The following is a 14,461-nucleotide window of genomic DNA, read 5'->3' on the forward strand; positions in this document are numbered from 1 at the left end:
CTAGTATATCTTAGAAGTCGTGTTGACCTCTTTTGTTCCTAATACCAGAATTGAATTGACGCAACTTTGACACATCCCAGATTATAATAACAAAATTACTTATCATTAATGTGTATGTTTCCAATTATGACAACTTGAACCTCCTTGCCATCCAAGTGGGAGGATAAACCCACTACTACACCAAAGAGTGCGATGTCATGTCTAGCTGTTACACTTCATTTTAACTAGCTAAATTCTGTGTATCTTAATGGGTATTTACTTGTATTTACTGAGTACTTTTATAGTACATTACCCATCCTGACAACCTGGCTGTAATTTAAGGCTTCCGGAAGCCTTACCAAATAATAAGCACTATTATTGTAGGATAATTAGATGAACCCCCTAGAGTCAATTGAAGCACCGATGCATCAATCTAAGTTACATTACAAACATTTTTACCTTCAAATCCATCAGTTTAAGGTAGAGATATCTGTCTCAATCCACCACATCTGCCTATTTCGCACTTACGCATCTGCGGTGAAAGGTGGCAGAGCTAGTGCGGTGTTTGTCAGACATTGAGACGTACCGAAAATCAAACTATTGAAAGGGGAGACTCTCAGGAACATGATGTTCTCCGTTTTGCTCTACGCCCCCCACGAGTATCACCGGACTCGTCTGAAGGTAACCAGGACCAGTTCAAAAAACATGCATGAATGCATGCACACGTTTGGACATCAGTTGAGGTTGCGCTACCAAGAATGAATAATTGTAGCCAATTCGGGGGCTAATTTTCTACCACAAATGACACACTCGCAAACGCCGATCCGGTATCGAATCCAGACATGAGCTGCTGTATTTAGCCTGGAATCGTTTATTTCTTACCGTGAAAATCTGAAGGGAGAAAGCCATCTGACTTCTGACTATCCTAGCTCCTCACCATGTAAAACTGTCATCGTCATCCATACCATAAATTCTGATATAAAAACCTCTCTTTTTGTCAATCCACTCATCCCAAAGAGAAATGGTTTAATCTATTAATTTAAGATCAGGTTTACATTGAAACCGTAATGTTAGCTAAATTAAATAAATCCAGGAAATAATTAAAGACACAGATTTTGAGGACGAAGTGACAAGGACAACTGTACTCTAATTGTTTGAAATCAGTGGACCCAACATGAATATGAAATATGCACACAGGAAAAATGGAATTGTTTATACAATGGAGCATTCAAATACTAGCCCACTGCCAGTGGGGCAACCCTAGCTTTTTCTGATTGGTCAATTCTTGGTGGGAATACAGTCTGTTTATTGGCTAGCCAGAGCAATTCTTCAAATTGTGGTAGCGCACAGCAATGTGATTGGTTGTCTAATATTCATATTGCAATATCCATAAAAATAAATACAGTTTTACAGTTCACACAGTTGTTTCATTCTATGTTTTTATTACCTAAACATTTTTTTTTTCATTTTAGCCCCTTTGTTGACAATTATTAGATTTGTGCATTCATTGAGTTAACGCATTAATACAGTTTAAACAGTAATTGTTGGGGGAAGTTTCAAACATAAAAGTGTAATATTGGAATATGTCTGACAAGAGGAACAGTCCAGCCCAGCGTGAAATCACACAGCCACACCCACACAGCTTCCTGCATTATACAGCTGCACTGCTACAGCTTCACCTAGAGGGGGCGACAGAAACAAACAGATTTAGGGGACAGGACAAACACGACCAATGAAGGACAACACACCTTATCTGTAAGACTCTCCTGACGTAGCTGTCCCCATAGAGTCACTGTTAACCAGAAACTGACTGGCCTTAGGACAGCTCGGGGCCGGATGGGCTGGTCCATCTTTAAGATCAGTGGGCCGGTCTAAATTGGGTTTTTTAACAGAATAACATTTTTTTTGGTGGGTGGTGGGGGGGGTTGGGGCCTCAAGGAAAATAATGGGCCAGTGTGTTAGAAAATAAATGTAAATGTTAAAAAGAAAAAAGAAAAAACAGTCACATTATCAATCATGGGCACAATCCTCAACTGATTTCAATACAAGTAAGACAAATCAATATTTTTAGATAAACATAAATAAAATATGTCACTCACCCTAACGTCAGATCCAGACTCCACAGACCACACAAGGATGGGTTGGTCCTCCACTTCCTCCTCGTCACCAGTGGGAAACCAACTAGGATAATATTATACAGACGGATTAGATCACATCAGATATAGATTGATTTATTGAATGTATTTTATATTTAAAAGTATTAGGATGCTCCAGCCGGAGACAACATTACATATGACCTCAGTTGTATTACACTGTCAGCTAGTAATACAGAGATGAACATCACAGAGACATTTAACATGAATACAGAGATGAACATCACAGAGACATTTAACATTAATACAGAGATGAACATCACAGAGACATTTAACATGAATACAGAGATGAACATCACAGAGACATTTAACATGAATACAGAGATGAACATCACAGAGACATTTAACATGAATACAGAGATGAACATCACAGAGACATTTAACATGAATACAGAGATGAACATCAGAGACATTTAACATGAATACAGAGATGAACATCACAGAGACATTTAACATGAATACAGAGGTGAACATCACAGAGACATTTAACATGAATACAGAGATGAACATCACAGAGATATTTAACATGAATACAGAGATGAACATCACAGAGACATTTAACATGAATACAGAGATGAACATCACAGAGACATTTAACATGAATACAGAGATGAACATCACAGAGACATTTAACATGAATACAGAGATGAACATCACAGAGACATTTAACATGAATACAGAGATGAACATCACATAGACATTTAACATGAATACAGAGATGAACATCACAGAGACATTTAACATGAATACAGAGATGAACATCACAGAGACATTTAACATGAATACAGAGATGAACATCACAGAGACATTTAACATTAATACAGAGATGAATATCACAGAGACATCCAGGGAAGACCACTGAGGATCCAGGGAAGACCAGTCTGTGACTGCACTGAGGATCCAGGGGAAACCAGCCTGTGACTGCACTGAGGATCCAGGAAAGACCAGCCTGTGACTGCACTGAGGATCCAGGGAAGACCAGTCTGTGACTGCACTGAGGATCCAGGGAAGACCAGCCTGTGACTGCACTGAGGATCCAGGGAAGACCAGCCTGTGACTGCACTGAGGATCCAGGGAAGACCAGTCTGTGACTGCACTGAGGATCCAGGGAAGACCAGCCTGTGACTGCACTGAGGATCCAGGGAAGACCAGCCTGTGACTGCACTGAGGATCCAGGGAAGACCATTCTGTGACTGCACTGAGGATCCAGGGAAGACCAGTCTGTGACTGCACTGAGGATCCAGGGAAGACCAGTCTGTGACTGCACTGAGGATCCAGGGAAGACCAGTCTGCGACTGCACTGAGGATCCAGGGAAGACCATTCTGTGACTGCACTGAGGATCCAGGGAAGACCAGTCTGTGACTGCACTGAGGATCCAGGGAAGACCAGCCTGTGACTGCACTGAGGATCCAGGGAAGACCAGCCTGTGACTGCACTGAGGATCCAGGGAAGACCAGTCTGTGACTGCACTGAGGATCCAGGGAAGACCAGCCTGTGACTGCACTGAGGATCCAGGGAAGACCAGCCTGTGACTGCACTGAGGATCCAGGGAAGACCAGTCTGTGACTGCACTGAGGATCCAGGGAAGACCAGCCTGTGACTGCACTGAGGATCCAGGGAAGACCAGCCTGTGACTGCACTGAGGATCCAGGGAAACCAGCCTGTAACTGCACTGAGGATGCAACACTATTCTGTTTGTACAGCAAACACTGGACCATCCACAAGCTTCAAAGACTGAAACTATTTTAAGGCAGTCTGACAAACCTCCAAAGTTGACTTCCAAACTGTATCAGGGGTTGATAGAGGCTTTTCCCGATGACACAAAACATGTAAAACAAAAATGTGAGGAAGACCTGGGAGACACTATTGATGATGATGAATGGATACAGATATGTTTGAATGCCCAGTCATGTTCATATAATCTCAGACATAAATTACTGCAGTTTAAGACCATCCATAGAACGTACTATATGCCAATGAAAGTGAATTTCATGCACTCAGAAATGTCATTCCTCTGCTGGAGGTGTAAAACACAAAAGGGGACATATTTGCATATGTTATGGTCTTGTGAAGGCTGGCTGAATTCTGGCAAAGAGTATGTTCTTTTATCTCAGCATGTCTACAGATTCTCCCTTCTCCCTGTTTTTGTTTGCTTGGAAATGTTAATACTGGAGACTGTTATCAGAAGAATCTGTGTTACCTAGCATTTATTGTGGCTAAGAAATGCATTGCCATTAATTGGAATGTTGGTTATCCTCCCACAATGTCACAATGGATTGCAGAAATGTCAAGTTATGTACAGTGGCTTGCAAAAGTATTCACCCCCCTTGGCATTGTTCCTATTTTGTTGCCTTACAAACTGGAATTAAAATGGATTTTTGGGGGGTTTGTATCATTTGATTTACACAACATGCCTACCACTTTGAAGATGCAAAATATATTTATTTGTGAAACAAACAAGAAATAAGACAAAAAAACAGAACTTGAGCGTGAATAACTATTCACCCCCCCAAAGTCAATACTTTGTAGAGCCACCTTTTGCAGCAATTACAGCTGCACGTCTCTTGGGGTATGTCTCTATAAGCTTGGCACATCTAGCCACTGGGATTTTTGCCCATTCTTCAAGGCAAAACTGCTCCAGTTCCTTCAAGTTGGATGGGTTCCGCTGGTGTACAGCAATCTTTAAGTCATACCACAGATTCTCAATTGGATTGAGGTCTGGGCTTTGACTAGGCCATTCCAAGACATTTAAATTTTTCCCCTTAAACCACTCGAGTGTTGCTTTAGCAGTATGCTTAGGGTCATTGTCCTGCTGGAAGGTGAACCTCCGTCCCAGTCTCAAATCTCTGGAAGACTGAAACAGGTTTCCCTCAAGAATTTCCCTGTATTTAGCGCCATCCATCCATCCATTTCCTAAATTTTAGTCTCATCTGACCAGAGTACAGTTGAAGTCGGAAGTTTACATACACTTAGGTTGGAGTCATTAAAACTCATTATTCAACCACTCCACAAATTTCTTGTTAACAAACTAAAGTTTTGGCAAGTCGGTTAGGACATCTACTTTGTGCATGACACAAATAATTTTTCCAACAATTGTTAGAGATAGATTATTTCATTTATAATTCACTGTATCACAATTCCAGTGGGTCAGAAGTTTGCATACACTAAGTTGACTGTGCCTTTAAACAGCTTGGAAAATTCCAGAAAATGATGTCATGGCTTTAGAAGCTTCTGATAGGCTAATTGACATCATACGAGTCACTTGGAGGTGTACATGTGGATGTATTTCAAGGCCTACCTTCAAACTCAGTGCCTCTTTGCTTGACATCATGGGAAAATCAAAAGAAAATCAGCCACTTCTACATGAATGTCGATGCTACCATGATTAAGGATAATCCTGAATGAATCGTGAATAATGATGAGTGAGAAAGTTACAGACTCACAAATATCACACCCCCAAGACATGCTAACCTCTCACCGTTACAATAACAGGGAGGTTAGCATTTTTGGGGGTTATGATATTTGTGCGGCTATACTTTCTCACTCATCATTATTCACGATTAATTCAGGATTATCCATAATCATGGTAGCATCCACATTCATGAAGAAGTGTTTAGAAACATATTTACAATAAAAGTGACTCCAAAAGGGTAATATTAGATTGTTTAATTTCCTGGATTTCTACACAATCAATCAGAGGGAGGACCCCAGACCCCCCGCCAGCTTATGTCCCCCCCCCACTTCTAAAACCAAAGTTGCGCCCTTGGTCCTATCTGTGCTTGGAGTTAAAAAAAGTTAACCCCAAATAAGCTAACAGTGTTATTAAAAGTCTTACTGAAACATTCATTGAACGTTTTAAGGAAGTTGTTAAAAATACTTCAAATAATAAATAAGGGATGTAGCTCAGTTGGTAGAGCATGGCGTTTGCAATGCCAGGGTTGTGGGTTCGATTCCAACGGGGGGCCAGTATGAAAAATACATTTTTTATAATGTATGCACTCACTAACTGTAAGTCGCTCTGGATAAGAGCGTCTGCTAAATGACTAAAATGTAAATGTATAACCTATAATTTCTGTTCTCAGAGCGTTAATAAAACCTCCCAGGAAAACTTTCAGGGAACCATAGTAAGATGTTCTCAGAACCTACCTTCAACCTAAAACTTAACGTTACCAGAACAGGCAAGGTTTTCACTTCCGTTCTCAGAACGTTTAAATAACCTTCAATTTTACCGGTCAGTAAAGTCATGGCTTCGTCCCCAGAACCAATGGTAAATCAAAAATGTACGTTCCCACAACTTTCAACAAACCAAATGCGCTAGTTGGGATTCCACTTCATGTACTCCGTGTCATATGCCAAGTTATACAGTGAGGAAAAAAAGTATTTAGTCAGCCACCAATTGTGCAAGTTCTCCCACTTAAAAAGATGAGAGAGGCCTGTAATTTTCATCATAGGTACACGTCAACTATGACAGACAAATTGAGAAAGAAATTCCAGAAAATCACATCGTAGGATTTTTTATGAATTTATTTGCAAATTATGGTGGAAAATAAGTATTTGGTCACCTACAAACAAGCAAGATTTCAGGCTCTCACAGACCTGTAACTTCTTATTTAAGAGGTTCCTCTGTCCTCCACTTGTTACCTGTATTAATGGCACCTGTTTGAACTTGTTATCAGTATAAAAGACACCTGTCCACAACCTCAAACAGTCACACTCCAAACTCCACTATGGCCAAGACCAAAGAGCTGTCAAAGGACACCAGAAACAAAATTGTAGACCTGCACCAGGCTGGGAAGACTGAATCTGCAACAGGTAAGCAGCTTGGTTTGAAGAAATCAACTGTGGGAGCAATTATTAGGAAATGGAATACAAGACCACTGATAATCTCCCTCGATCTGGGGCTCCACGCAAGATCTCACCCCGTGGGGTCAAAATGATCAAAAGAACGGTGAGCAAAAATCCCAGAACCAAACGGGGGGACCTAGTGAATGACCTGCAGAGAGCTGGGACCAAAGTAACAAAGCCTACCATCAGTAACACACTACGCCGCCAGGGACTCAAATCCTGCAGTGCCAGACGTGTCCCCCTGCTTAAGCCAGTACATGTCCAGGCCCGTCTGAAGTTTGTTATCAAAAAAAGTGTTAAAAAAATCAAAATTAAATTTATATTTGAGATTCTTCAAATAGCCATCCTTTGCCTTGATGACAGCTTTGCATACTCTTGGCATTCTCTCAATCAGCTTCACCTGGAATGCTTTTCAACAGTATTGAAGGAGTTCCCACATATGCTGAGCACTTGTTGGCTTCTTTTCCTTCACTCTGCGGTCCAACTCATCCCAAACCATTTCAATTTGGTTAAGGTCGTGGGATTGTTGAGGCCAGGTCATCTGATGCAGCACTCCATCACTCTCCTTCTTGGTAATATAGCCCTTACACAGAGAATGCACCCTGATCTGTTTCACCTGTCTTTGTGATTGTCTCCACCCCCCTCCAGGTGTCGCCCATCTTCCCCATTATCCCCAGTGTACAGTGGTTTGGGGAAAGTATTCACCCCCCCTTGGCCTTTTTCCTATTTTGTTGCCTTACAACCTGGAATTAAAATAGATTTTTGGGGGGCTGGTATCATTTGATTTACACAACATGCCTACCACTTTGAAGATGCAAAATATTTTTGGGGGTGAAACAAACAAGAAATAAGACAAAGAAACTGAGAACTTGAGCGTGCATAACTATTCACCCCCCCCTCCCAAAGTCAATACTTTGTAGAGCCACCTTTTGCAGCAATTACAGCTGCAAGTCTCTTGGGGTATGTCTCTATAAGCTTGGCACATCTAGCCACTGGGATTTTTGCCCATTCTTCAAGGCAAAACTGCTCCAGCTCCTTCAAGTTGGATGGGTTCCGCTGGTGTACAGCAATCTTTAAGTCATACCACAGTTTCTCAATTGGATTGAGGTTTGGGCTTAATGTTTCCCCTTAAACCATTTGAGGGTTGCTTTAGCAGTATGCTTAGGGTCATTGTCCTGCTGGAAGGTGAACCTCCATCCCAGTCTCAAATCTCTGGAAGACTGAAACAGGTTTCCCTCAAGAAATTCCTTGTATTTAGTGCCATCCATCATTCCTTCAATTTTGACCAGTTTCCCAGTCCCTGCCGATGAAAAACATCCCCACAGCATGATGCTGCCACTACCATGCTTCACTGTGGGGATGGTGTTCTCGGGGTGATGAGAGGTGTTGGGATTTCACCAGACATAGCGTTTTCCTTGATGGCCAAAAAGCTCAATTTTAGTCTCATTTGACCAGAGTATCTTCTTCCATGTGTTTGGGGAGTCTCCCACATGCCTTTTGGCGAACACCAAACGTGTTTGCTTATTTTTCTTCTTTAAGCAATGGCTTTTTTCTGGGGCCTTTCAGAACAGGTGTATATATACTGAGATCATGTGACAGGTCATGTGAAAATTAGATTGCACACAGGTGGACTTTATTTAACTAATTATGTGACTTCTGAAGGTAATTGGTTGCACCAGATCTTATTTAGGGGCTTCATAGCAAAGTGGTTGAAAACATATGCACACACCCCTTTTCCGTTATTGATTTTTTAGAATTTTTTGAAACAAGTAATTTTTTTCATTTCACTTCACCAATTTGAACTATTTTGTGTATGTCCATTATATGAAATCCAAATTAAAATCCATTTAAATTACAGGTTGTAATGATACAAAATAGGAAAAACGGCAAGGGGGATGAATACTTTTGCAAGGCACTGTTATATATATATATATATATATATATATATATATATATATATATATATATATATATATATATTAAAATATGAATATCATACAGTGAACACCTAAGCCTATAGGCCTTTGCATGCATACCCTGATACATTTAGTGGACAATTATTGTTTTAGGAAAGTAGCCTAAAAAACATTTTAAAAAATAGGTATAAAGTTAAGGCTATAAAGTTTTGCGAAACAGAAGGAATAGTGTTTTTGTCATTAATTATATCTGTTTTTAAAGACATGTAAATGTGGCTCATTTGGCCAACATCTCTCGTTTATTGATGGCGCTGGCTGCGCCAGGTTGGATCTGAATGCATATCGATTTCTCAAATATCCGGTAAATTAAAAAGACTATGAAGTGAACTGAATGAACTAAAGGGAATATTATTGTAATGCTAAAATACTATGAAGTGAACTGAATGAACTAAAGGGAATCAAAAAGGGAAAAGAAAGCAGAGATTTTAAACTATTGATTTCCATTTTGGGGTGGGTCTAAATACACTAAAACCTGAGTAATTGAACTTGAATTCAACCAAAACAAAAATGTTAAATAAGGGTCATTGAAAAAGTTTATGGAAGGTTTATTGAATTGATAAATCAACTACTACGTTCGTTGTTTTTCTTGCTTTAAGTCCTCTTAAATTATATATTAAGATATATTATCTTAAATTGTATATTAAGGGTGATTGTTATAATAATAATAATAATATGCCATTTAGCAGACGCTTTTATCCAAAGCGACTTACAGTCATGCGTGCATACATTTTTTGTGTATGGGTGGTCCCGGGGATCGAACCCACTAACTTGGCGTTACAAGCGCCGTGCTCTACCAGCTGAGCTACAGAGGACCACCAAGTGCTTCTTACCAGGTGTGGTGGAGTTTGGTTTTGGGCCTCCTTCAGAGACTCCTGGTAGTGTTGATGTGTTGTCTGGAGAAACAGCATGATGTCTGGGGACCCTGGACTGTTCTGATCAGCACCTGGCACTCACACACACATTTAGCAGACACTGTTATCCAGAGCAACTTATCTTAAGATAGCTAGGGACGACAACCACGTATCACAGTCATAGAAAGTAAAACTTTACGGTATTAGTTTTATTTAATGTATTTTCCTTTCACCTGCAGCATGGTGATGACTCTGTCCAGGTATAGCGCCTCCTGGTGGCAGAAGTCAGCGTAGCAGCGGGCAGGCAGACGTCTGGTATACATCCCTCTGAGGAAGGCTGAGTAGAGGGTCTCATCTGCTACTCTCTTACTGGTCTCCCACAGGACGTCATAAATACTCACCTCTTCAACCAGTTCTGGGGGGGAGGAATAATATAATATAATATGCCATTTAGCAGAAGCTTTTATCCAATGCGACTTACAGTCATGCGTGCATACATTTTTTGTGTATGCGTGGTCCCGGGGGATCGAACCCTCTACCTTGGCGTTACAAGCGCCGGTGCTCTACCATCTGAGCTACAGAGGACATTTTTTTTGTTGCTTTGGTGCAGTTTTCATAAGTATGTGTTACATTTTAGCAACTCTTAGTACAAAACTCAAAACAGATAATCAAAAAGGCAGCTGTTTCAAAACTCTAAACACATTTTTCTATTGACTATTACAACACACAAAACCATACAGTCACTTTACACCAAACTTAATCAGTGTTTCATCTACAAATACATATTTCACATTGCAATACATGTTCATATGAAGAACAGACAGGCTTGATGCAAACAAGCGCCTGCTAAACATTGTTTCTTTCAATCATTTAATTTGTTTCATTTGATTACAGTACACCTACAGAACCAGTCACAAGCTTGGACAAACCTACTCATTGAAGATTTTTTATTTTTCTAAACTATTTTCTACATTGTAGAGCAATAGTGAAGACATCAAAACTATGAAATAACACATATGGAATCATTCAGCAACCAAAAAAGTGTTAAACAAATCATAATATATTTTAAATTTGACATTCTTTAAAGAAGCCACCCTTTGCCTTGATGACAGCTTTGCACACTCTTGGCATTCTCTGTCTAAGGGCTATTTGACCAAGAAGGAGAGTGATGGAGTGCTGCATCAGATGACCTGGCCTCCACAATCACCCGACCTCAACCCAAAATGGCCAGAAACAAAGAACTTTCTTCTGAAACTCGTCTGTCTATTCTTGTTCTGAGAAATGAAGGCTATTCCATGCGAGAAATTGCCAAGAAACTGAAGATCTCGTACAATGCTATGTACTACTCCCTTCCCAGAACAACGCAAACTGGCTCTAACCAGAATAGAAAGAGGAGTGGGAGGCCCCGGTGCACAACTGAGCAAGAGGACAAATACATTAGCGTGTCTAGTTTGAGAAACAGACACCTCACAGGTCCTCAACTGGCAGCTTCATTAAATAGTACCTGCAAAACACCAGCCTCAACGTCAACAGTGAAGAGGCGACTCCGGGATGCTGACCTTCTAGGCAGAGTTGCAAAGAAAAAGCCATATCTCAGACTTCCCATCTTAATCTTTTATTTTTATTGGCCAGTCTGAGATATGGCTTTTTCTTTGCAAATTTCCATGAAGAAAAACTGGGGGTTGCTTTACCTCTTCACAAGTATTTTTTGTGGCAGTGGAACACATTTTGAAACGCTTTTACTTAAGCGAAGTAGTGAAATATAGTCAAAAGTTTAAAAAATATATTACAATATCTGGTCTGATTACTTTGATAGACTACTATATGAACCTTATTACTTTGGAGTGTGGGGCAGTTAGATCACATCTTTCATCACTAACAACTACAGTCACACTACTACACTTTCACTCATAAGGAATTAGTAAAGTTTTAGGATATTATTTGAGGAAGAACTATGATAGAGCATCTAGTGGAAGTAGTTTAGAAGTTTGTTAGTGTTACATTTTGTAGGCTGGTTTAGTAGAGGGAGTGACCGTTGTAAAACTAGTTGATGGTAGCCGTCAGTGGGTTGTTGTAGTAGTAGTAGTAAATAGCCCAGGCTATTTTAGATAGGTAGGTCATGGGTTAGCTATAGTAAGTGGGGTCGCTATCGTAGCGTGGCTAGCGTGGGGGTTGTTATAGAGGGTAAGGTTAGTGGGTTAGAGTGAGCTGTGTGGTATAATCGGTCTGACATGCTTCCACAGTGCTACAATTAGAACATTTTAAACGTTATATGGCACTTACTTCAACAGTGGGAAGATAGCTACATTAAAGTAGTTGATGCAGTTACCAAAACAGCTGTATAGTTTGATTGGTAGAAGTTATTTCTGTGTCCTGATGTTAGGTTTGAATAGCAGAGAAGAGGACTAAAAAATATGCTCTACGTTTTTGCCGAAGCTGCTGGGGAAAGTGGTCAAAATAGCTGATAGGTAAGTCACATTGTTTACAGTGAATAGAACGTTGGAAGTCAGTTTTTAACATGGGAGATTTAAATAATAGCGTAGCGTTCTCAAGTGCCATTAATCATCAGACAGCTGTCATCTTTATGGCAGAGTGCTGTCACGGTTTCGGCCGAGGCTGCTCCTCCTCCTTGTTCGGGCAGGCTTCGGCGGTCGTCGTCCCCGGAGTACTAGCTGCCACCGTTCGATGTTTCATGTTTGTTTGGTTTTGTCTGTTTGTACACCTGTCCCTTGTTAGTGTTTGATTTAGTTTCCTATTTAGTTATCGTGTGTTGGGTCAGGTGTTATGTGTGATTGTTATGTCAGCTGTTACTGTTGATGGGTTTTCTCTCTCGTATTGTTTGTTGTCGAGAGTCCGCACTGCGTGCGCCTTTTCTTGTTTTTACGCACTGTTGTGTGTGTGCGTAATTTGTTCTTGCCTCCCGGTTGGGTTGGCTATTTCACCTGTTTGGAGTTCTATTTTGGATTACTAAAGTCTGTTGACGAACACCTTTGTTCCTGCGCTTGATTCCCTGCACCACATCCACACTCAGCGTTCTGACAAGTGCCATCTAACGAGGTGCTGCACCTGTAACTTCCCACTATCAGACACCACAAACTTCTTGATCTCTTAGATCTGTTTAGCCTAGACAATGGGCCGAGACATACCTACCTCTCTCGTGTGCTTGCTTCTGACTTGGTAATGCTGCTAAACCAGATCTAAAAGAACATGAAAATAAAAATGAAAATAAAAAAGATATGAATGTATTTTACTGTTAATGTGGTCTCTGCAGAAACGTGGCCAGATACAAGACAGTATTAGCCCGCTACCTTGTCTCCATCGAACACACGTAGAACCTCAGCTCTCTACAGGACACGTCATTCCATCCCTGCCCAGCTGTTGCCAAGGCAACAACCAACAACACTTCAATTATTTCAATGTCCTCAGAGAGAGAGAGAGAGAGAGAGAGAGAGAGAGAGAGAGAGAGAGAGAGAGAGAGAGAGAGAGAGAGAGAGAGTGTGTACGTGTGTACCTCCAGTGTGTAGCTCCATACAGTTCTCCCCCTGTCCAGAGTTACTGGGCTCATCCTCCTCCCAGTAAAAATGGTCAACAGCTGAGCCGTCACTCCACAGCCACATCCCCTCCTAATCACAGGAAAACATTGATTGATTGATTAATGGATTGAAACCACTTCTTTTTGTTTTTAAACCAAAAGGTACATTGAGATTTTACCTGTGTAACCTGTAGACATTACTAAACATGTGACTGACTGACTGACTGATTAACCCAGTGTACCTGAGCTGCGTCGTAGCCCCCCATCCAGACCGGCTGGTCTGTGTGTCTCCTGACCAGGTCCTGGACAAACACCTGTTGACCCGGGCTGTGAACCGACACTAGATTCCCTCTGTGCTGGGAGCAGTACGACTGGAGGGACAGTCAGAGAACACTGTGTTAGCCCGCTGAGCTAAAGCCCCGGCATTACCTCGGGGAGCTAAGATCAACGCAAGCTAGAAAATGACATTTCCTGAATTAAATGTGCGCCTGATTTTAGAGTCATTCTATTACCATGGAATTGCCCTAAATCAATGCCTAACCAACTCTACTACAAGTTGGCCTTTAGTTTCTCTGTCTCTCCCTATTACAAGTGTTACCTCTGCTGTGGACCAGGTGGCCCAGACGGGGTAGAAGGAGAAGCAGCGATGCCCATTCTGATGCCATCCGGCTGGGCATGGGGACTGGGGCTCCACCCCTACCACTTCCTGGTCTGTGGTGTTCACCACCCCCGAGGCAGCATCCACCCCTGGAACAACAACAACAACACACCGACACAGTTCAAGAGCTGTGGTGGACTTAGTTTAACCGGTACATTGGAAGCAATCAATGGAATAATCCCAAAAGTGCAAACTATGCTAGATCAAATAGCACCTCAAATATTATATAGCATTTAGAATGTTGTTTTCCCAGATACAATGCTTTTTTACAGTAAACTAATGGACAACAGACTTTCAGCACGCTTACAGGGAAGGACATTCAACATGCACGGCACTTACGCAAATGACTGATGATTGGCTGAGAGAAATTGATGATAAAAAGATTGTGGGGGCTGTTTTGTTAGACTTCAGTGCGGCGTTTGACATTATCAATCATAGTCTGCTGCTGGAAAAACGTATGTGTTCT

The 14,461-nt window shown here is 41.1% G+C and overlaps 1 protein-coding gene and 1 long non-coding RNA gene across 3 annotated transcripts in view; both read right to left on the reverse strand.

The window, feature by feature from the left end:
• LOC121556395 overlaps nt 1-14,461 on the reverse strand; it is a 58,570-nt gene that overhangs the window by 43,102 nt on the left and 1,007 nt on the right. The window contains exons 3-5 of the mRNA XM_045217635.1: nt 13,936-14,084; nt 13,580-13,708; nt 13,317-13,428 (exon numbers count right to left, since the gene is read on the reverse strand). Coding sequence (XP_045073570.1) covers nt 13,317-13,428; nt 13,580-13,708; nt 13,936-14,084 — 390 coding nt within the window. The remainder of the gene's footprint in view (nt 1-13,316; nt 13,429-13,579; nt 13,709-13,935; nt 14,085-14,461) is intronic.
• On the reverse strand, nt 1,402-9,854 carry LOC123486344. 2 transcript variants are annotated; one of them, XR_006659355.1, is made up of 3 exons: nt 9,785-9,854; nt 2,079-2,160; nt 1,402-1,658 (listed from the first exon to the last, which is right to left on the reverse strand). It is a non-coding gene; the product is annotated as an uncharacterized LOC123486344 (long non-coding RNA). The 2 variants fall into 2 exon arrangements; XR_006659354.1 differs by lacking the exon at nt 9,785-9,854 and having other exon boundaries at nt 2,079-2,385.

Source organism: Coregonus clupeaformis, unplaced genomic scaffold, assembly GCF_020615455.1.
Source record: "Coregonus clupeaformis isolate EN_2021a unplaced genomic scaffold, ASM2061545v1 scaf1157, whole genome shotgun sequence".
NCBI classification, from domain to species: Eukaryota; Metazoa; Chordata; class Actinopteri; order Salmoniformes; family Salmonidae; genus Coregonus; species Coregonus clupeaformis.